At 43.1% G+C, this 24,252-nt stretch overlaps 1 protein-coding gene across 2 annotated transcripts; it reads right to left on the bottom strand.

Annotated features, from left to right (window-relative positions):
* Positions 1–604: 604 nt before the first annotated feature.
* Positions 605–22,970, bottom strand: LOC134396715 (C-type lectin domain family 17, member A-like). Of its 2 annotated transcripts, XM_063123265.1 has the most exons (10): positions 22,758–22,970; positions 21,630–21,740; positions 20,871–20,933; positions 17,714–17,782; positions 16,652–16,777; positions 15,308–15,433; positions 13,687–13,812; positions 9,847–9,998; positions 7,999–8,108; positions 605–1,916 (listed from the first exon to the last, which is right to left on the bottom strand). In XM_063123265.1, the coding sequence occupies exons 1-10, from the start codon at positions 22,840–22,842 to the stop codon at positions 1,787–1,789; spliced, it is 1,098 nt and encodes a 365-aa protein (XP_062979335.1). In that variant the 5' UTR covers positions 22,843–22,970; the 3' UTR covers positions 605–1,786. The 2 variants fall into 2 exon arrangements, with proteins under 2 accessions (XP_062979335.1, XP_062979336.1); XM_063123266.1 differs by lacking the exon at positions 21,630–21,740.
* Between the last annotated feature and the right edge of the window lie 1,282 nt (positions 22,971–24,252).

The raw sequence follows: 24,252 nt of genomic DNA, 5'->3' as shown, positions 1-24,252 counted from the left end.
AGAAAGGAGACCAGATCAGTCCCTTCCAGCCACCCCTCTCCCAAAGTCATTTTAAGGGTGAGCTAGGGGGCATTAACAACCCAGCCATGGGTTGTTAAGGTGGCTTCTTGCCCACATACAAGCCACCATGTGGGAAGCAGTGCTTATTTTGATGACATGACAACCCATGGTGGCTTGTTACCCATGATGGGTTGTTGCATCATTAAGACGAATTCTCCTCTTAACTGAGTGCTGTGATTGGTGGAAGTGAGCAGGCCGGTAACAAAGGGAGAAAGGCTGGTGAGGAGCAGCTGCACAGCTTCAGCATCACCATCTTCTTCCCGGGAGGGGACTGCTAAGCCAATCAGCATGTTGATGGGGTGGGGGCAAACAGGCAGACCCAGCAGAGTGAGATTTCTTCTTTGTTTTACCTCCAGTTCAACCTGAGGCTCCTAAAGGCAGACCTCCCATGTGGCCCCAGGATTGCAGTTGCTGACTAAATAAGTTGATCTGGACTACCAGTAAATTCTTTATGGATGCTTCATTTTATTTTATTTTATTTATTTATCATATTTATACCCTGCTCCTCAGCCAAAAAAGGCTCTCAGAGCGGCTTACACTTAGCAAAAAAGACAGCCCCTGCCCTCAGGCTTACAGTCTAATAAAGACATGACACACAAGGAACAGGAGTTCAGGAGGGAGTTCAGGATAAATTTTAGAACATTTATCACAAGTTACATAGGCATGATAGACATTGGGCTGGATCCACTGGCAAGGGGGAAGTGGGATTGGACTCCCAGCTCTCCCATGGTGAGGGTTCCCATAAGGGATTTTGTGGACGTGGCACCAAGACCAGACCAGCATAGAGGCTGCAAACTGGCCAAGACTGGGGTGGTGGAAAGGGGTGCACATTCGTGATCCATGCTGTGGTGTGGCCCTGGCCTTTCCATCCATCACCAGTATTGCTGGAATTCAGGCCAGGAAAGGGAATCAGTCAGCAGATAGGCTGGCCAATGACAGGATCCTCGCCCTATGCCACTGCCAAGCCTATTCAAGTGAGTCAATAAAGTTGTGGCCAATTTAGTATCCCAGCTATATCTGTGTGTCTATTTGTTCTCATCCCTTCAACAGCCAGACCCAATGAAGCGCTGCCCACACAAACTGTTTCTGTGATTTTGCATCCGGGAAAGATGAAAAGGAGATCTCACTTACCAGCTAAATATATGTGCGGGGTGGGAATCCTCCTCACAGAGGATATACGCTAATATTCACACAAAAACACAGATCCCTGCAGATACATTCTATCATATACTCTGGGACATTCACACTTGGTAGCACCTGCACCCAAACAGGCATGTAAATAGGTATATATGTGCACATAAATTCAGCGCAGGTGTTCTCCCAATGCAGCAGAAGCAGCAACTGCACTAGCAGATGCAACTTAAGTGAAATTCAAAGAGAATCCTGCAGCTACCATGCTTCAGAACAGACACGACGTGACTGATTTGCATAAGGGAGGTTTGAAGTGATACAAAGTGAAATTAAATGTTTGTTTGTTTGACAGAGCATGAAGCAGAATTTGCAGTCAAGCATTCTAGGGGAGGCTTCAGAAAATGAAAGGACGGAAACAGGTGAGGATGGCTACTCAATGACTATAAACTAATCAACCTTTTCAGAATGTGAGATGCCGCATGCCCGTGATGATAGCAAATAAGCCCCCCATGCCCTAAAATAACCTCCGGGGTGTTATACAGCCAGTGGTTCCCTCAAGTTGGAGTAGAGGTGTTGCGTAGACAGGAAATCTTGACTAGCATCTCCGCTCGCAGATCCAGTAGTCCACTGAAGAACACACTGCATCATTCCACTTCCCATTGAAGAGCAGCGTAGCACAGTCCTCGCCATGTCCAGCATCATTGGGTTCTCCGGCCCCCCAGAAGCTGATGGTGGCAGTGAAAAGGTGGTGTTCCATAGAAGGAATCGACAGGGAAAGGATTAAAAAAAACAGAACAGCAAGTATCCTATGCCACTGTATAAACCTTTGGATCACCCACATTTGGAATTCTTCACACAATTCTGGTGGCCCCATCTCAAAAACTAGTTTGCACAACATTGGGACCATATTACACCTGTCTTGAAAGACCTTCACTGGTTGTTAATTGTTTTCCACCTTTAAAACCCTAAACAGCTTAGGACCTGCCTATCTAAGGAACTGCCTGTCTCGTTATGAAACTGCCCAGTTGTTAAGTTCTTCAGGAGAGGCTGCCTGGAGGGAACCATTATGCACAGAGCACTATTCGTTGCACGAAAGGGTTTCCTCCAGGATTGTTCCCAGTTGACCCCCGGCTCCCTTGACTTTTAAAAATGGAATAAAGACAAATCTTCTTAATTTAGCCTTTTAAATTATGTGAATGTTCTAATGTTTTACTGTTTTTAATATCCTTGAGGTTTTTTTTATTGTGTTATGACTAAAGTGGTATACAGCCCTGATGGCTTTTTAGCAAATAAGGTAGTATATACAGGTTAATTTTTTAAAAAGGCAGGGGACTGTAGTAGAACTATAGATTGTACAGGAAAGATGAACAGAAATGGCAGTGGGATGGGGAAGCCTTCGAACAATGGCTTAAGAGGCTGGGACTTCTTATAGTTTCAGGGGGAAGACGGAGACAAGGGAGACATTTCATGGAGGAGAAGGCTATCAGTGGCTACTAGTCATGGGAGCAATGCATTTCCCCCAGTAACAAAGGCAGTATGCCTATGTATGTACACCAGTAGCTGGGGAACATGGGCATGAGGGTATTGTTGCACTTACATCTTACTTATGGTTTTCCTTTGAGCAGCTGGTTGTGTGAACAGTATGCTGGACTAGGTGGACTCTTGGTCTGATCCAGCAGGGCTCTACATGTTACATTAACAGTGTGTTTCAAATTGCATGTTTAGGCTACATCTCTTTCTTAACAAAAGACCAGCCTTAGAGCTCCATAATCCCATGTTTGCTTTTTGTTACAAAGTGGCACGGCCAGTCCTATTTTGAATACACTATTAATCATAGAATCACAGAATAGTAGAGTTGAAAGGGGCCTATAATGCCATCGAATCCACGCTCCTGTTCAATGTAGGCACCCACCTTAAAGCATACAATGCAATATGTTCAGAAATGTAGAACTTGCGCTCTTCCATGAAACTGACTGGCAGCAGATTCAAGGTACATATAAAGAAGAACTTTATAAAACAACAAAAAAGGACCAACTGATGGGATGAGCTGACTCACAAACAAGAATATATGGCTTAAAAATCAGTCCTAATAACAAAGAATAAAGCCTCTCCATCTCTCTCTGACTATCAGTTGCTGGAAACTAACAACCGGTTAACGGCTGTTACCATTATGCCCTGTTTCTGTGCTTTGAGAAACATCTGATTGGCCACTGTGGGAGACTAAATGTTGGTTGGGGTGGGGTTTTGATCTGACTTTTATATCATTAGCAACTTGGATTTTGTGAAGAGAAATCTCAAAGCTGCTGCTTAGAACAGGAAACCGCAAGCATTGCCACAAAACTGATGTTTCCTGAGATGAGAGCCCATTGAGGATGGAGAGGGCACATAGCTCAGTAGTAGGGGACCTGCTTTGCAACCAGAAAGTCCCAGGATGAGTCCTGGGCATCTCCAGATAGGGCTAGGAAAGAATCCTGCCTGAAACACTGAACAGCCACTGCCAGTCAGTATTGACAATACTAGGTTAGATGGACCAAGGGTTGACTTGGAGCCTACATGAGTGATTTATTGCACACTCATGACTGGCCACTCACAGATGTTTTCAGGTCCTTTACACAATGTCATAAACCTCCAGGATGTCTCCTATGCTTTCCCCCATAATCTCACTTTTTAAAAGATTGAAGATAATACAGTACTTAAAATTAACATGGGATATCCACAGAGTGTAAAGCCAGTGTTGTGCTGTAGTACAGCCATTAGATGCAGCTGTTTCACTGAACATAACAGAGATTCCCAAGAGCGGAAGTTTCCAATTCCAAATCATGTAGTCACTATCTATAGGAGTCCATCATAAACCCAAGCAGGTATATATAGCAGGGGGGTTGAACCTCAGGCCTGCAGGCCAAGTTTGGCCCACCTGGAGTCCCAATCTGGCCCTCCCCAGATAATCAACCCACCCACCCCGTTCCCCAGTCCTGCTCCCAACTGCTGACTGTTTGGTGGTACCCAAGCATTTGCACAGTTTTTTCCCCATTCTAAAAGATCGAATTGCCACTCCTAAGGATTGATTACTAGCTGTATGAACTTGAAGCTAAAGCATGCTGGTGTTTTGGGGTACCTTTGGCTTTATGTCTTCACCCGCTTTGCCTTTGACCCCTCCTACCCTTGGAAGGCAGTTTTCTAGAGCCTGTCCGAAATTAAATTCAGCCCATTCATTTGAAAGATTTTTGACACTCCTGGTGCCTGGCACTGTACAGAATTGTAGCTTAAAGATCCATTTAGTCCAGCATCCTATTTCTCATAGTGGCCAACTTAGGTCTCCCAGGAAGCCACCATTGGGGAATGACGGAAAGACCCTTTGCTCAGTGTTTACCACTCCTCAACTGGTAACTCTGCCTGTGGAGGTAGTGTTATTTAGCTATCATGAAGGGAGCGAGAAAAACATCTCCCTGAATTTGTCTAATCCCCTTATAAAGCAGTCTGAACCACTGACCATCACATCTCGTTGCAGCAAATTCCTTAAGCTATTTATGCAATTCATGAAAAAATGTTTTCTTTTCTTCTTTGTTTTGTAAATCTCCCGTGCATCAATTTCATTAGGAGTCCTCAAATTCTAGAGGGAGAAATCTCAGAACCAAATACATTCATCCATTGTTAAGATCGTTCAAGGGAAGGCCATCCCTTGTTAAGACTTGTTTCCTATTGTCTGATGCTGAGAAGTATGTATCATTTAGAACTTCCAAATTCCTTGTCAATGCTCTACAAATACGTGCCATGAAGTCTAAAAGCTGTATGGGAAACTATTCAACGCTTAATGGTTTGTTGGTGGAGTTTCAAATTGTATTCTGTGTTTGTGTATAATGGCAATTTGCTAAGACACAATAAAGAACTTTTTCTTCTTCTTTTTCTTCTGGATGGAGAAAAACATCTCTCTGCCCACCTTCTCTACATTCTGTATGATCTTATGGTTTATCATCCCCTCCCCCACCCCCTTAGTTCTCTTTTTTTCCTAACCCCCTAATGCATTAACCTTTCTCCTTAGCCTTCTGTGCACAGGAGGCTAACACAGTCATATTTGCCTGCAAAAGAGGAAACTTCTCTAAAATGAGGGAACAGGTAAAAAAGAAGTTGAAAGGGAGCGTCAAGAGGGTTGAATCCCTTCAAAATGCTTGGAGGTTACTCAAAACCATAATAATAGAAGCTCTGGTAGAATGTATACCACAAGTTCGGAAAGATAGCACCAAGTCCAGGCGGTCACCGGCATGGTTAATGAGCAATGCTATTTGAGAATTATTAGAGAAAAGAAGGCTATCTTCAGAAAATGAAGTCATGCTGAAATGAGGAAAACAATAAGGACACAAGCTTGCATAAGGGAGATGCAAGCAGAGAACAAGAGATTCAAAAAAAGTATCTTGAGAAACAAAGCTAATAAAATCAAGGGCAACAATAAAGAATTAAATACATCAGTAGCAGGAAACCAGCTAAGAAGGCAGTTAGATCACTGAATGACAATGGAGTTAAGAGAGTACTAAATGAGGATAAGGGGATTACAGAGAAGCTGAATGAATTCTTTTCATCTGTCTTCACTGCAGAAGATATAGGACAGATACCTGTGCCTGAACTGATGTTTTCAGGAAGGGAGTCTGGGAAGTGAAGCAAATAATGGTGACAAGAGATTAAGTTCTCAATCTTATTGACAGATGGAAAGTAAATAAATCTCCAGGTATCGATCCTAGAGATCTTAAAGAACTCAAAAATGAAAATGCTGATCTTCTAATAAAAATATGCAACATGTCTGTAAGATCAGCCTCTGTACCAGAGGACTAGAGAATGGCCAATGTAACACCAATTTTTAAAAAGGGATCCATGGGGGATCTGGGAAATTACAAGCCAGTTAGCTTAACATCTGTTCTGGGTAAATTGGTTGAAAGCATTATTAAAGATAAATTAGTAAGCATATAGAAGGACAAGCCCCGCTGAAAAAAAGTCAACATGGCTTCTGCAAAGGTAAGTCATATCTCACTAACCTTTTAGAGGTCTTTAAGAATATCAATAAACATGCAGACAAGGGAGATGTGGTGGACATTGTTTACTTGAACTTCCAAAAGGCTTTTGATACAGTCCCTACCCAAACACTCCTGAGCAAACTTAGCAGTCATGGAATAAGAAGAGAGGTGTTTTTATGGATTAGTAACTGGTTAAAGAACAGAAAGCAGAGAGCAGGAATAAATGGTAAAATTCTCCCAATGGAGGGAAGTAAATGGGGGGAGGGGTCCGAAACGGATCTGTATTGGGACTATGCTTTTCAACTTGTTCATAAATAATCTGGAATTAGGAGTGAGCAGTGAAGTGGCCATGTTTGTCAATGACATCAAATTATTTAAGGTGGTTAAAACAAAAAGGGATTGCAAGGCGTTCCAAAAGGATCTCTCCAAACATGTGGTCCTCCAGATATTTTGGTCTACAACTCCCATCAGCTCTTGCCAACATAAGGTTAGAGAAATTCATCATTATTCCCACCATTTTGACATGTGCAAGGTAGCCCAGAGATAGCCCACCAGGGCAAGGTAGCCTAGAGGCAAAACATTAAGCATAATCCTCCTTGAGATTCCAGCGACAATGCTTGGAACTAAAGTGCAAAGCCTCCAGTATATAATCAGGTGATGTAAAACACCTTAAATGTTTAAAACCAGATAGGGCTGTAGTTGGAATTTCATTTTTGTTTCTTTGTTTCAGCTTTGCTTTGTAATTGAAGTAGAAATGACAGGTTGCTACTGAACATAAGAATATAAGAAGTGCCATGCTGGATCAGACCAAGGGTCCATCTAGTCCAGCACTCTGTTCACACAGTGCCCAACCAGCCGTCGGCCAGGGACGAACAAAGCAGGATATGATGCAACAGCACCCTCCCACCCATGTTCCCCAGCAACTGGTGCACACAGGCTTACTGCCTTGAATACTAAAGATAGCACACAACCATCAGGGCTAGTAGCCACTGATAGCCTTCTCCTCCAGGAATTTATCCAACCTCCTTTTAAAGCCATCCAAATTGGTGGCCATCACTACATCTTGCGGTAGTGACTTCCATAATCTATCTATGCACTGTGTGAAGAAGTACTTCCTTTTATTTGTCCTGGATCATTCAGATAGAACTGATGATTCCTCAGTGAATGGGAAACATCTATGTGGTAAATGTGTGTCCCCCTCATTCATTTAATTTGGGCATCTCTGGTCCAGATGATCTTCATAGTATTACAGGGGTGAGCAACTAGCAGGCCAAAACGCTGGGAGAGCTACAACTCCCATCAGCCTTATACAGCAGAGCCAACGGTGAGGGATTATGGGAGTTGTGGGCTGAAACATGTGGAGGGCCACAAGTTGCCCATTCCTGGCATAAGCCTTGAGAAGCCATGTAATTTGTTGTGGCAGGAGGCATCAATGGATGGTGGCACTGTCATGTGTGAAATGATCCTTAAGTGGAACCTAAGAACATAAGAAGAGACCTGCTGGATCAGACCAAGGGTCCATCTAGTCCAGCACTCAGTTCACACAGTGGCCAACCAGCTGTTGGCCAGGGACCAACAAAGCAGGACATGGTGCAACAGCACCCTGCCACCCACAACTAGGCACCACTCTTGTTCAAACAGGGTTGAAAGCTCTCTGGGCCCATTTATATGGAGTTTTAGCAAAAGGTTTGCACTAAAGAACCACATAGCTCTTGTTCAAACAGAGTTTTTTCTGCTGAAAAAACAGCAATCTTGAAAGGCTGCAAAGAAATGCATTAAATCAACTTAACATGGAATTACTTACGAGATAGATAAGGGAGTGCCATCTACCCAGATCCACTTCTGTTCCTTGTCAATGTCACTTAGGCCAATCCAAAACACCTGTTCATTGGCTAGTTGGTTTAATAAAAACTTCTACATGGGGAAAGAGAAAACGTGTCCAGTGAAGGCCTCATCCATATACAGGGCCGGTGCCAGACTATTTTGCGCCCTAGGCAAGGTGAGATACTTTCACACACACACCCAAAATGCAAACTATGATTTTTAAGAACAAATGTTTCCTGGAAAAAATAAGAAGCACAAAACTTGAAACTGTTTAATTTATTTTAAAGTGCAAGAAATACGTTATGCCAATTATAGCAAACAAATTGGAAAGAAAAGTCTATGGGTCTAAAATGCATTATTTAATAGGAATATCACCTCCAAATCATCCCCCCCAACTCGCACACGCACACACTCAGCATCACTCACTACAAAAAAACACATGCATGAACACATGCATTCACTCAAAGACCCCATGCACTCCATTCACCCATACATTCTCTCTCTCTCTCCCTCTTCCAGGCGCGTTCTGGAAGTCCGAACGTGGAGCCGCCCACCCCCACCCCAGCGTCCCTGGCTTCGCTTCAGCTGGGCGGGCGCAGGGCGCCATCTCGCCCGCCCAGGCCCAGCTGAATCCTTGGGCCGGCACGGCTCACAGCCAATGCGCATGAGTGCTGCGTTGTGCCCGGCACCCCTCTTAGCTTGGTGCTCTAGGCGGCTGCCTGAGTGGCCTCTTTGGTAGCACTGTCCATATAACTGGGATATGCATGTTATTTCCCTTCTCTTCAGGGATTAGCTACTCTGATTTATGGTAGAGAATACACAATGAACCAACCAGCAAGGTTTACAGAGAACAAAGCTAGAATTACCATTTGAATCACATAGCACAGTGACATAGGCCATAGCTAGATGGGGTGATATCCTGGGGATTGCCTTGGGATCGTCCCTGTGCATCCACATAATGCACAGGGGATCCCGGGAGCAGGGAGGGATGATCACTCCTTTTCCCCAGGTTATCACCCTACCCTTTAGTCATGGTTTTTCCACGGTGTCGGGATGATCCCAAGACTGCAGAAAGCGTGGCCCACCATCACAGTTTGTCCTGACACAGGGACAAACCAGCACAGGGACAAACTGGGAACTGCACACGGGGCACAGAGCTCCTCAGGAGTTCTGCGCCCATGGGGGTGGGGTGGGGTGAGCAGGAAAATAAAAAAATAAAATTAAAAAAACCTACCTTTCAGTGCACGAGCGTTCATGCGCTCCTTCTGTTGTTTTTAAAAAACCAAAATGGCGGGCACGATGTCCTGTTCCTCTGAGGTCCTCGCATGCCACATGTAAACAGAGGGGGAGATCTCACGATAACAATATTGCGAGATCCTCACCCCTCCATCGTGCTAGACCTGTAGGTCTAGCTGAGGCCTTACACAGGGCCTTTTCTGTGTTAGCACCCAGGTTCTTGAAGGAGCTTAGGCAGGCAATGAAAACATGTTTATTTTGCTTGGCTTTTAGGTTTCTAATATATGATTGTTCTCTTATGTAAAACACTTGCTGGCTGGGGGCGGGGGCTTGTTACGGCCAAGATGCAGTACAAATTTGCTTTTATAAATAAACATTATATATGAACCAACTGAATCCACTAGCTGGAAGATGCAGTTTGCAGTATTTGAATAAGAACAGGGCACTTTTATTAAACTCTACCTGTAAGTTCAGTACATGTAAGTTCAGTATATGTAAGTTCAGTACATATGGAATGACTCTTCTCATAGGCACAAGCTCAGTACAGAACCGCAGTTCCCACTAGTCTCTCATTGTCCCAACAAACACTCACCTGTTCTGCCCAATGGTTAATAATAACCAGGTGACCCCCTTCATTCTCACAAGACTTGTTGGCAGCCCTCCAGGGTTTGCGTAGTGTAGAAAAGAAGTAGCAGCTTCGCTGAAACGTCAGCCAATTTTCTGGACACCTGGTGCAGACGAGCTCTAGAAGCATTCAAAGAAACAGTGATAAGAAACACTGCGGGATCTTTCACACTGTAGAGCAGTCGCTCCCAACCTGACTACCTACAGATGTGTTGGACTACAACTCCCATCACCCCTAGCCAGCATGGTCATGAGGCATGAGGGCTGGGGTAATGGGAACCGTAGTCCAAGACATATTGGGGGAAACCGCTGTAGAGATCCTTTTGAAACAAGTTGCTTTTCTTGTCATAATCATCATCATCATCATCATCATATATTTCTTACCCGCCCCTCTGATTGGATCGAGGCGGAGAACAACAGCAATCACAAAATACATAAAATACTCGTTAAAAACATAGCATACACTGTTAAAAGCATCCTAAAAGCATCCTAAAATTCTACTGGATAGGCCTGCCGGAAAAGATCAGTTTTGATAGCTTTCTTGAATGCTAAAGGACTGTCAAGCTGACATATGCCTGACATATGGGCTCTCTGAGCTGTTTCCTACATGACATTTAGCCTTGGTGGAAATAGTCTTTGGATAGCCATTACGTGGGGCTTCTCTCTTTGGCTGGCACTCACCGAGCCACAGAATGAAGGGGAACCTGGAGAAGGGCTGCCATGGATGACCTTAAGGCATGGCCTGGTACATATGGGAGGAGACATTCGATCAGGTCCCAAGCCAAGTCAAAACCAGCACCAGCCTTCCAAATACTAGTGTTCATCAGATGTCTTGGACAACTCCCACCATCCCCAGCCAGCATGGCATTATTATACACACATCCTCTGCTATATGCACATAATTGTGTCCAAAAGACACTATCTTTTGTAACTATTTTATTTGAAATATATATATATGCAAATATACTTCCTAAATATATGCTGCAATTTCCTGTCTAATGTGATGCTGGATGAACTGTACCCTGGTGTTTCCCCTAAAATGTGTCTTCGTTTTTCAATAATTCTATTACAAAAATTAATGCATAGGGGTTGGATTCAGATTTACATGGGATCATCTGCGCTGCCAGGTGAACTTTCCTGCCCCCCTCATTCTCACAGAAGCCCCCTGAAAATGTGACACAGAGTCAGAAGACCCTGTTGAAGGGGTGAGCTGTGGTTTGTGTGGAGGAGGGGATTCTCCCCCAAATCAGACTGACTGATCTTCTACAAGCACAGCCCTTCCTCTTGTGGAAGGCAGATTCTGGATCCAAGGCATAAATTCTGCCTGCTCATGCTCACATGGTTATATGACATTTCCTATGAAACTGGGTGGTGATTCTGCTAGGCTTCATGGAGAAGAACATAAGAGCAGCCATGCTGAATCAGACCAAGAGTCCATCTAGTCCAGCACTCTGTTCACACAGTGACCAACCAACTGTCGACCAGAGACCCACAAGCAGGCAGGGTCTTGCTATTTACTGTGTAATCTGTACAGCACCATGTACATTGATGGTGCTATATAAATAAATAAATAAATAAATAAATAAATAATAATAATAATAATAATAATAACAACAGCACCCTCCCGTCCATGTTCCCCAGGAAGTTGTGCATATAGGCTTACTGCCTCTGATACTGGAGGTTGCACTTAGCCATCAGGACTAGTAGCCATTGATAGCCTTCTCCTCCAGGAATTTATCCAACCCCTTTTAAAGCCACCCAAACTGGTGGCCATCACTACATCTTGTGGTAGTGAATTTCATGGTTTAACTATGCACTGTGTGAAGAAGTACTTCCTTGTGAGCTGCTTCTTTGAGTATAATAAAATTACTGTGCTTGATGATGCAAGATCCATTACATTACATTTTTATTATGCGGTCACAGACCAATATGATGATGCAACATATAATCTCGCTATGTCCTTAGTTTTCTATTGTTTTATGTCCCTGTCGTGTTCTGCTGCTTTTTCTTTTCTTTTCCTTACTAAAATGTTTTGTTGGAAGCTGGAAGGATTTTCATTGTTGTGAAGATTTGATTTAAAAGAATACTTTGATCTGCATTCTGTGCTTGAGCTGCTACTTTGAATTCTTATCAAGTGGTGACTCCCTGATCTAAAGGTCTGGCTGCTATTGTGTATAAGAACATAGGAAGAGCCCAGCTGAGTCAGACCAAAGGTTCATCTAGTAGAGTGGTCTGGTGTCCTATCTGAAAGGCTGTCAGAGGGCATCCCTCTGTCTGAAGGACTGTCCAGTCCAAGGCTCTTTTAAAGATAAAGAACTGTCAGCAAGGAGTACCTGAGCAGCAGACTGAGCATGTACACAGGTCAACTGTTCACAGTCTTCCCCTCTACCGTGAGATGTATCGTATTTCTATCGTTTCTAATTTTTTATCGGTACATATATGAATTAGCATATGCAATTTTGATGCAAATGCGTGTCCTCTTTTGCCTTCTTTTTTTAGTGATGCATTTCTTCTTTTTGGGATGATGCATAAGTGGAAACCCTATCACCTAGACCAGCATCCTAGCTCCAACAAGAGAAAACAAGATACCTCCTAGAAGCACACAAGAAAGGCATGAAGGCAGCACCCCTCCTCCATTGCATATGCTACATCAGTGGATATTCAGACGCAACCTACCATTATGGGCTCAAGTTAAAGGAAGCCAGATTCCAGCTGGACATCAGGAAAAACTTCCTGACTGTTAGAGCAGTACGACAATGGAATCAGTTACCTAGGGAGGTTGTGTGCTCTCCCACACTAGAGGCCTTCAAGAAGCAGCTGGACAACCATCTGTCAGGGATGCTTTAGGGTGGATTCCTGCATTGAGCAGGGGGTTGGACTCGATGGCCTTGTAGGCCCCTTCCAACTCTACTATTCTATGATTCTATGATACCACCTCTGAACATGAGGGTGGGTTCCACTTAGATATCACGGCTCACCGCTGATGGTAGACCTGCCTTCCATGAATTTGTCTAATCCCCCTTTAAAGCAGTGTAAGCCACTGGCCATTGCTGTATCTTGCGGCAGCGAGTTCTATGTTAACAACATGCTGCGTGAATTTGTACTGTCTTCTTTGGTTGCTGGTAATGATCATTGCTAAGCCTCATCAATCCGCACCGGGGGGGGGGGATCTACACTATTGCTTTTAAAGCGCTTTGAAAACGTTTTGAAAACTGTATATGCAGTGTGTCCTGGGCCCCAACAGTTGTCAAAACTGTTATAAAGCACTTTAAAGTGCTTTAAAGCAGTAGTGTAGATCCTGCCCAGTTCTGCTGGAGTGCAGAATAAGATGGTAAAAAGGGGTGTGAAACCTTGGGCCCAGGCAGCACATTTGGCCCACCTGGGGTCGCAATATGCCACCCCAGGATTTTCCAGAAGGCCATGCTCCTCCCCCCCTGCAATCATTTGGCTTCCCCCCCCCTCATTCTACAAGACTGAACTGCCTCTCCTAAAGTTTAGTTACTGACAGCAAGAACTTTAAGCTAAAACATGCTGAGATTTTGGGGCATTTGGCACTACCCTTTTCGGCTTCATCCCCTCCCTCCACTGGAATGCAACCCCAAAATGGAATTCAGCTTTCAGGCTGAAAGAAGTTCAACACCCCCTGCTTTAATGCTAGGCCTTTCATTCCATTCCTTGTTCCTTCTTGGCAGCAAACAGAGATGTGAACAAGATGCAATTCAATCACACCTTCAGTCTTCAAGTTCATTTGCAGTTGTTAGATTGTATCTTAGGTTCCTGAGCAGTACCTCTGCATGACATCCCTCACCTGTGAAGTTACGCAACTCTTCCAGTACCTGTAGCACATCTTTGGTAATTCTACCATTTTCCCTTTTCAGTTCAGCCAGTTCTTCTAGCACAGAGGGAGACCAAGTCCTGTTTGTCGTCACAGAAACTGAAAAACAGCAGATTAATTTCACAGTGGTGCCTTAGAATATTCTTCCAAACAGCTGACTGACATATGACTCCCTCCCTTCTTGTCTATAAACACCTTTCCTAATTGTGTCTTGTTTTGTTGAGAACATAAGAAGGACCCTGCTGGATCAGACCAAAGGCCTACAAAGTACAGCATCCTGTTCGCAAGTGGCCAACCAAATGTCCTAATGGGAAGGCCACAAGTAGGACATGAGTGCAATAGCACCCTTTATGTCACAAGTGGGCATGATGCAGTCCAATATTATTGGATTTTAATTTCAAAAGCCCTTGGCATGCAATTAATTCAGAGTTTTGGCAAAAGCAATTTATCTTTTTCCCTGCAACAGGAAAAGAAAGGAAAAGGGGTGGCAGAAGGAGAGAGAGAGAGAGAGAGAGAGAGAGAGAGAGAGAGAGAGAGAGAGAGAGAAGAAAGCAAAAAGGCGTGAACTACCCACTATAAGTTCTGGTCCTGCCCACCGTTGGCTTTTTTCATGACCCGCTTCCAACATGTGGCCCCTGAAAGATCACCCATTGAAGGAATGTGGCCCTCAACAGAAAAAAAGGTTGCTGACTGCTGTTTTATGTTATACATTATATTACAGGACTGGATATGCATGCCCAGCACTATCCCATAGTTCAGGCATGTGAACAGGATTCCCACATACTTATACAGCTCATCTTACTTCATACAATGACAACATTTTCTTTGTTCCTTTATGGAATTTCACAAGGCAACTTACCACATAGTAAAAGCAACAGTATAATAATAAAATATAAATAAAAGACCAACTTTCAAAAACTGAAGCCACAATTAAAGGGCAGCAAAACCAGATAAAACTCTCTTGTACATTACAAATGATGTTGTGTAATGTGTCGTTACTTGTACAGCGTAATTTATGGCACAATCCTTCACATGTCTATTCATAAGCAAGTCCCATTGAGTTCAATTACTCCCAGTTAAGTATGTATAGGATTGCAACCTTAGTGTAGCGGTCATACATTAGCTATGCAATCCCATGCATGTTTACTTGGGTGTAGATCCCATGTGTTCAACAGGGCTTACTCCCAGCTAAGTATGCACAGAACTGCAGCCTAAAGCTATTTGGTGGTCATGTACTCTGTGGTTAACCATATAAATTAGTACTTCCTTTTGTTTTACTGAAGAGTTGAGAGGACTGATGAGTCAACAATTCTGCTGGACTACAAAAGATGATGATGTCAGAATCCTTTAATGCTAGTTTACTATTTATTTTAGGCATTTAACCCCCACCTTTCCATCATTCAATGCTCAAGGCAGATTACATAAAACTATAAATATTAATATCAAGACTTCGATTACACCCCTTCCTCCTCTTGGGGAAATGCAGAGCAAACAGAGAGATGTGAACACACTTATAACCTCCTCCTCCATTTGATGGCTACTGTAATTTATTATTATAAGCATTCAAACACTATCAATATATGATACCCCTCACCTGTGAAGCTTTGCAACTCTTCCCTCATTTGTGTTATGTCTTTGGCAATTCTTCCATTCTCCTTCTTCATCGCAGCCAGTTCTTCTAGCACTGAGGCTGTCGAATTCCCTTTTGCCATCAGAGCAACTAAGAACAGAAAAAGTCGACAGAATAAGCAGATGAATTTGACAGCGATACCTGGGGATATCCTTCCAAGCAGCTGACTGGCTTATGCCTCCCTTCCCCGTTCTTTAATGGATACCCACACCCTCTTTCCTATTTAGGGCTGGTTCATACACCTAGTGCAAGACTTGATAGGCATTTAGCACTGTACTAGTCTGTGATTTTTTTATTAGTTTAGACACATCCACCTCTATTACAGGTACTCTTACTTCATGCCATTACTACAAAGGTACATAATTCTGGAAACTGTATTCTCCCTTCTTTCTGAGCCCAGCTTTAATGCAATCACATCTATTGCCTCCTCCTACATTTGCTGGATACTGGGTTTTCTTTTCATACTGTTGCCGGTTTGTCTTGAAGAGATTTTGGAGCACAGCTGAGTTTTCCCAAAAGACAGCTGAAGGGCCAGAATGAGTAGTCAATGTTCTTTAAGGGTCAGTGAATATCTCTTTGGGGGAGGCGATTGTTAAAAGATGGTTTCTTAATAGGAGATCTGTCTGGAACATTCTGTATGGAAAACGCTATCCGACGTTTGAAGAAGGTGACTGCCATTTTGTGACAGGAAGGCAGAGAACTGACTTAGATCCCTGGAAGTGTCTTGGATTGCAGGTAACTTTCTCTGAGGATCCAATCTCATGTGGGGATTATTTATTTCTTTAATACGTTTCTATACCACCCAATAGCCAAAGCTGTCCGGGTGGTTCACAACAACTAACAGGACAGAACTCCTGTTCTGTTAAAGCATTGTGCTATTTGCCTCCACCTATGCTCCTCTATATGGTTATTGGTAAATAAACATAAATACAACACAAACGGCATAAATAAGTGTGTGTGTGTGTGGTGGTGGGAAACACGTGTCCCTTTCTCAAAAATGACTCTTCCTTTCCAGAACAGTCTTTGGCCATTTCCTTTGCCACTGTTAGGACTATCTATTGAAAGCCAGCCACTAATCTCTCTAGCACAAGGAAGTTACTGGACTACTTTGCTAGAACTATTAACAAGCTCAAGAGTCTGACCAGGTATGCGTCTGGCAACTTATACTGATACAAACTCATTTGCAGGAATCTTATGAGTCAAGAATCACTGACTTGGAAGGGACCCTGAGAGGTCATCCAGTTCAACCCCCAATCCTATAACAATATCATAGGTCCTCAAACAGTATCAGCGCATGATGTTCCTCACCTGCGAAGCTTTGTAACTCTTCCCTCATTTGTGTTACGTCTTTGACAATTTTACCATTCTCCCTTTCCATCTCAGTCAATTCTTCTAGAACTGGGGCTATCAAATTCCCTTCTCCCTTCAGAGCACCTAAGGAAAAGTAAAGGCCAACAGAATAAACAGATGAATATGACAGCGATATTGCCAGATATCCTTCCAAACAATTGACTGACTCATTTCTCTCTTCATCAATGCCCACACCCTCTTTCATATTTAAGGCTTGTTTGTACCTTATAGTACTAGACTCCCCATGCCCTGCACTATCCCAGGTGTGTGAGAATGAGCCCCGTACTCCTATGACAGCTGTTCCTCACACAGCTCCTACGTAATACTCTAGTACATTCCAAATTACTTTATGTTTTATATAATTACTTGTACAAGAACAGGACAATGGATTCTTCAAGGGTATGACTTAAGGGTGGAATCCTATGCACGTTTAGACAGAAAATAATCCCACAACTCCTAGCATTCCCCAGCCAGCCATATTTAGGTTATAGCCAAGCATAATCTCTTTTTCTTTTACTGTACAGTAAGTGCATATGGCCCCATGCACTGGGAGAGGGATTAAACCTCCTCCATGAGTGTGTGTGCCCCCCCCATTTAAAAAGAGGAAATCTTTATTTGTGTTTCGCTCTCTCTTTCACTCTGCTGTGGGTGGGGGGGGTCGGTTTCAGGGGCAAAATGGTGGCGGGAGAAAAATTAATCTGAATTGGGGTCATGTGCACTTACTCCAGTGTAGGACAAGATTATCTTTCGTTATGTGCTATACAATTAATGTAATGTGTACTTTGATCCTAAGTGTTCAGGATAGTAGTGCAAAGAATGGTGCTGAGGTCTTCTTGGGCCAACAGTCATAATTACTGAAGCATCCCGGCCAACCACCACTCACTTTTCAATTCTATGAAGTGAGTTGTGATTACTCCAAGTGCTGCTCAAACGCCACTGAGGATACTCCCTCCTGTAAAGGCACTGACATCTCACACCAGCATCCTAGAAACTTCTGGACAGCAATCCACTAACTCTTACCCACAGATTCCTGGAGATATGACAGCTCTTTCTTGGATTCTGACTCAATTTTCAAAATGGTTCCAGACACTGCAGATCACAGATGGGGGTTTATTTAGAATCACACAGGAATCACACAGGAAACATTGCACTGGGAAATTATTCTGACCAAACCACATTGAAAAGAATGAGAGCACCGGTGTACAATATTACTGCTACTTAACATTTGCATAGTACTTGCAAGTGTTTAAAGTGCTTCATGTAAAAAAAAGATTTTGTAGAGCTGGAAAAAGTACAGAAAAGTGCAGATTAAGGAGCACCTCCCCTATGAGCTGGGATTGATTACATTGGAAAAACTGCATAGGGAGAGAAGTGACAGAGGTGTACAAAATGATGCCTGATGTGGAGAATATGGATAGGGAGACATTTTCCTCCCTCTTCCATAATATTAGAACCCAAAGGGGTCATCCCATGAAGCTGATGGGTGGGAAATTCAGGACAGTTAAAAGGAAGTGAGAGGGTAGGATAGCTGGTGTGGCTGAGATCCAACCATCCCTCAGGTGAGAGGTGAGGGGTGAGGGCAACTGGCTAGGGTGAGAGACTAGCCATAGTTTGGACAGCAGCCTTGTGTGAATGTGTGGAACTCCGCTTGAGGAGGGTGGTGATATATAAGGCCTGTTCAAATTTTTAGGTTGTCGCCTCACTTTCTTACTGGCCTGGCCTCCCTGCCTGACTTTACTGGTTTCTGGTTTTCTTTTTATTGTTTATATATATATGCATATGTGCCCAGGTGAATCCCAGGGGAGGGGGGAGGAATGGGCTGCTTCTATTGGTGTGATCTCGGGCAGATGGAGGTATGGCATTGGGGGCTGGACACGCCAGGTAAGGGAAAGGCGGGAGAAATATTTGAAATCTGTCCCAACTTTCAGTCCTTCCCCAAATCTCAAGATCCAGGTTGCCCTATCAGCCCACCCTCTGATCTGCTGATGCTGCTATTGAACGCCAGGGGCTTGTCTACATGGGTGCTTTACTCTGGGGTAGCTTTGGAGTGGCGGCAGGTGATCTACATGTTGCAGCCACCACTCCGAAGGGATCCAGGGGCAAAGCCCCAAAGCTCCACGCCAGGTTAAGACATGGCTTTTTAACAAAGCCTTTGATGGCTAAATCCACCAGCCTGCACACTGTCTTGTTTTAAATCGATTTTACTGTTTTAAAATTTCATATTGGTTTTAATATATTAATGGTTTAATTTGTTTTAGAATAGTATATTTATTGTTCTGTTTTATATGTATGATTTTATCTGTACACCACTCTGAGATCTTTGTGATATAGGGCAGGATAGAAATGTTTTAATAAATAAATAAGTACTTCTTCACACAGCGCATAGTTAAACTATGGAATTTGCTAGCACAAGATGTAGTGACAGCTGCCAATTTGGATGTCTTTAAAAGGGTGTTGGATAAATTCCTGGAGGAGAAGGCTGTCAATGGCTACTAGTCCTGATGGTTATATGCTACCTCCAGTATCAGAGGCAATAAGCCTGTATACACCTGTTGCTGGGGAACATGGGTGGGAGGGTGCTGATGCACTTGTGTCCTGCTTGTGGGATGCTAGTCGACAGATGGTTGGCCACTGTGAGCAGAATGCTGGACTAGATGGACTCATGTTCTGATCCAGCATGACTCCTCTTATGTTCTTCTTATCTAGTTGTAAGAATGACAACAACCCTTTAATGTAAGTCAGTATTATAATTTTTCAGATGTGTGGTGCAAGTAGGACTGAAGCTAAGGGCTTCTCTACATTATGGAAAAATCCCACAACCTTACCCGGAATTTCTGCTTCCGTTTCTATGGCACGATTAGGATGGTCTTCTTTACATGACGAATATGTGTCATGGAATATGAATGCCCCTTCTCAGCAGACTAACCCGAATAAACAGGGAAAAGCATTGAAGATGTCCTGGAGGTTGACAACATCATGAAAAGGATCCACAAATATCCGTGAGTGGCCAATCATGTGTGTGCAATAAATTGCTCATGTAGAGCCTGCCTTTCCTAAGTCTACATAGTTACTGAGTTAATGGCAGAGGCAAGATTTGAACTGGGGACTTTCTGATTCATAGCTTTTATTGCATGCTTGTGATTGGTCACTAACGGAAGTTGGTGGGTCCTTTACATGACATCATCAGTGTCCAGGATGCCTACAGTGTTTTGCCTCCTTTATCGCACTTTCAAAAATATTAGTGAAAAACTGTAATAAAAGTTAATGGTGCTATATCAGCAGTGTGAAATGCTGGCATTGTGCTATAATTCAGCCACCAGATGACGCTGTTTTCTTGGACATATAAAGCATTGCCAGAAGGGAAGTTTTCAATTCCAGATCACATGTTCGCTGTCTAAAGGAGCTCATCATAAACCCAGAAAGACTCCGGAAGAAAAGATGCCGGTAAGCATGGGGGTGCTTTTGCTTAATGTGGATTAGTGTGATCAATCTTAGAACTGACCCAAGGATTTGTTTGTATTAAGGTTTAATGTAAGACATGAACTTACTATTTTAGAACATCTGTAACCACTGAGATTTCATCCTGTTAATATCTTTTGACATTGCTGAGTCTAGACATAAGAAAAATCTTTCAATCTGAAGATCAAACATATTTGAATCCTAGAGGCCAGTAAAGGTGGGGCTGGTTTTGCTTAATGTAGAAAAGCTCTCAGTCTTTTATCCACTACACTAAAGCAACAGTAGCGCTCTTGTGCAGTTCCCATTACTTTTAATAAGGCAATGTTTTCATTGTGCCCACAGGCTTATATGATATGAGAGATGAAGTGCACCTCAAATTGTGTCTCAGCAAAGTGCCTTTAAATCAGATTATCTTGGCTCATACACTGGCTACTGCTCTTAATCTTATATTTCCTTAACCATGTTTAAATAAGTAGGGATCCACTGAAATGTAAATTTGGTATGAATCAGCAGCCAATAAAAGCCCCAGATCTTCCAAACTTTTCACAACCTTCCACACAGTGGCATACTTGCACTTGACTTTCCAAGACCAGTGTGATCAACCAGATTTTTAAAACATGAAATCTAACACTACCTGCCATCCCACTTCAGGTCTTGGAAAGAAGACTAGAACTGACCCAAGAATTTGTTTGCATTAAGGTTTAAGAGATGAACTTACTGTTATTGGACCTCTGTAACCACTGAGCATTCATCCTGTTGATATCTTTGGACATCTCTGAGTCTAGACACAAGAAAAATCTTTCAATCTGAAGCTCAATCGTGTTTGAATGTGCACACATCTCAGAAGGAGTTCAAACACAGTCATAAAGTGGCCAAGTAGTAATCCCATTCCACCATTGATTTCTCCATGGTGTTCAAGCAACTTCTTCCCATGCTTCTAAAATGCCCCACTTGAGGGAAATTTGGGGGTGATAACACAGATTGTTTTGGAAGTGGCATAATTAAGAACAGCTTTGGTAGGCTGGGAAAACAGACAAATTATTTTGAGAAGAGGTGTGGGGGAAGAGTTGATCATTTAGAGCAGAATTGGGAGATAGATAGATATTGGTTAATTGCCCCATAATATAGTTCCACTCTCACTTTGGATTGCTGCACTGAAAAGCAACCAAGAATCTTGTGGTACCTTAAAGACTAACACATTTATTATAACATAAAGCTTTTGTGGTTGAGAGTCCTGAAAGTTTATGCCACAATCAATGTGCTAGTCTTTAAGGTGCCACAACAAATCACTATCAAGCGACACTTCACATTAGATAGGTGCTCTTCAAATCATCAACAATTGCTCCATTAGAGAAAGCAGCAGCTCACTGCTGCTATTATATGCCCATAGAATACACCAAAGGCTTTTTAAAATCCTGGATGCGAGAGGCTAGTGCCCTCTCCTAAGCACCGTATTTCTGCTTTCTGAAATACTTACTATTGCTGAGGATCTGAGAGAGAAGAGCTGTAAAAACCACAAAGATAATGCCCAACATGGCCCAGAGAATGAGAACATGCTTCCCTTGGATGAACTGAAGGACACGGAGAACTATGAAGAAACGAGATGCAGGAGCCAATTAAGTATCAGCATTGGAGAAGAAATGGGAGGTAGTGGGTGGGGCGGGAAAAGAGAAAAGGCAGCCTTTGGATTGTGGCTTAAACTGACACATAGCATCTTCCAGAGATGGAAGACCTTACTCAGACAAAATACTTGGCTTATACCAGAGAACCATACATTAAGGTTAACTTTGATCTACAACTGATGTAGAATTCTTGTTACTTCATATCTCTTGCAGCCATAGGAATGTAGGAAACTGCCTTATACGGAGTCAGACTCTCAGTCCATCTAGCTCAGAATTGCCATTGATGACTGGCAGCAATGGCTCTCCAGGGTTTCAGGCAGGAATATTTCCTACCTTGCTTGGAGATACCAGGGATTGAATCTGGGACATGCAAAGCATCTGCTCTACCACTAAACCACAGCCCCTCCCTGAGTCAAATTTCTCCACATGGGGGTATTGTTTCTTAAATTTGGTACATTCTAAGCTGTCAAAAAGTCTATATGCTAAGTTTTTAATAAGTCCCCAAACTTTAAGGAACCTCCTCCCCACATCACCACCCCCCTCCAGAACTAGGCAAGTGGGAATTTGAAGAAAGAGAAAAGAAAACAAAAGTAATATTATGCAAATGCACGTGGGTGCACTAAAAATATTTAGCAAGTTGCAAGAATTTGGTGGGTGGTGGTGGTGGTGGTTAAACCCACCAAAGGACAAAATATAAGTGGCGTCCTCTGAAGCAAAACTGAGAATTGTTGCTTGAGGGCCAAAAGTAAGCTCTGATTTTTAGAACCGGATTGTATTCCCATCCCATGACAAATTATTCCTGTTCCACTAGGCAAACTCGATCAGGAAAATGTTGCCAGTGTGAGTTCAGTGTAGCAAAATCCTTCGTCCCACTGGTTCCTTGGTACTTTGCTTTTCTGAACTAATGATTTTTGTATGTCAATGCTGACAGCGGATGGGCTATACAGAGAAGCGCTCCTTCCTCCCTGGTTTACTCATGATACCTTTTTTCTGAGATGTATGACGCTGTTCATCCATTGACCCGCTTGCTTGCTCTAAGCAGTCCCATTCCGCATTCGTCATTTCCATTTCCTCAGCTGTGATGAAAAGTTGAAAACCCTTTGGAGAGCTTTGATTCCAGTTCCTGAAGGATAGCTGTGTCTGTCAGTTACAGCAAACACGTGGGGGGAAAAAAGGTTCCTGTGGCTAATAGATTTATTGAGCTGTAAGCTTTCACCGACTAGAAACTCTTCTTCAGATGCCTTTTATATCAAGAAGCTGATGGAGTGGCAATCCAAGAACAAATGACTCATCATCTGATCATACTTCCCATATTCTGATTTTGAGTGTTGTGAAATGAGAGCAAATCGTTTTTTATTTACACTTTCTCTGTAATGTCCCTCCTCCTCCCCCATCTGTGGGATGCTCTCCCAAGGGAGATCCGCCTGGCCTCTTCACTGGGTACAATCAGACACCAGGCTCCTTGGCTGTTCTCCTCTGTTGGAGGAGAAAGCTGTTTATGCCGCACAGCCGGGCTAAGACCTTCCTCTTCCAGCAGGCATCTGCCATTTGGATGGTATATTAATTTATTTGGTGATAACTCTAGTTCTCAGGGCTAAGTATAGAATTTTAACCCATTTCAAAACTTACAGTTAAACGATATAAGGTAAGTCTTAAACTTTTCTCAAGCATTCCCATAAAAAGTTCTACATAATGTAACATTTAGATCATTGTTTGTATTACAGAGCACTTGTTAGAAATTGCACGGATCACTGATCAGTCTGCACAGAGTATTGGAAAGATGATCTTGCAAATATTGAGAAGTGTGGGGATTGATGAAAAACAGATTATATGAGCGTTATGCTCGAGTTAGTGTTAAGTCGGGAAAACATGGTGATGTTCAGAAATTGCTGCAAGATAAGTGTTCCCATCATCCCTTGCTTCAACCACCGTTTATGCATTCTGCGTCAGCAAATATAATGCTCAGGTTTTTGCAGATTTTGTGTATAAGTGTTAAGAGAGCTACAGCTAACTAACTATAATAAGTTAGGGTGCAATCTTTTGCCGATGATTGTCCAATGCAGAGCAGAAGTGGCAGAGGCAATCTTTGCCTCCCTGTTCCTCCTGCTCTGCATTTTTGCTAGATGGGCTTTTTTGCTGTGGAGGGCAGGGAAGGCAGCTGGAGATACTCTGTAATCCAGCCTTTCCAGTCCCCTCCCCACCCACAGAAAGCCCCCCTTTACCTCCTCTCAGAGGTTGTTTTTGCAACCTCAGAGAGGCAGCCAGTTCCGTTCTCTCTGTGCCAGCTGCGAAGGGGAGGGGAGTGCAGTTCCCTGGATCTGAGGTCAGAGTGCTGTCTCCAACCTCAGATCCAGGAATCCAAAATTTCCTATTGCCCCCCCCCCCCCCAAAATGTTGTTGATTGCTCACTCCAACACTTTAGACAAAGAATACACTTCAAATCGCCACATCTTGGGTTCAATCTTGGTATTTTTCTAA

This window comes from Elgaria multicarinata, chromosome 3 (assembly GCF_023053635.1).
Source record: "Elgaria multicarinata webbii isolate HBS135686 ecotype San Diego chromosome 3, rElgMul1.1.pri, whole genome shotgun sequence".
Taxonomy (NCBI): Eukaryota; Metazoa; Chordata; class Lepidosauria; order Squamata; family Anguidae; genus Elgaria; species Elgaria multicarinata.
The sequence above is the reverse complement of the archived record's forward strand: the minus strand, read 5'-3'. Positions and strand labels throughout refer to the sequence as shown.

Coding starts and splice junctions, on each gene's coding strand:
- LOC134396715 (XM_063123265.1), bottom strand. CDS start 22,842: ATGGAAATGACGAATGCGGAATGGGACTGCTTAGAGCAAGCAAGCGGG. Junction 21,741..22,757: donor TCATACATCTCAGAAAAAAG/GTATCATGAGTA, acceptor GTTTCTTCATAG/TTCTCCGTGTCCTTCAGTTC. Junction 13,813..15,307: donor AGAGTTGCAAAGCTTCACAG/GTGAGGGGTATC, acceptor GCTGTTTTTCAG/TTTCTGTGACGACAAACAGG.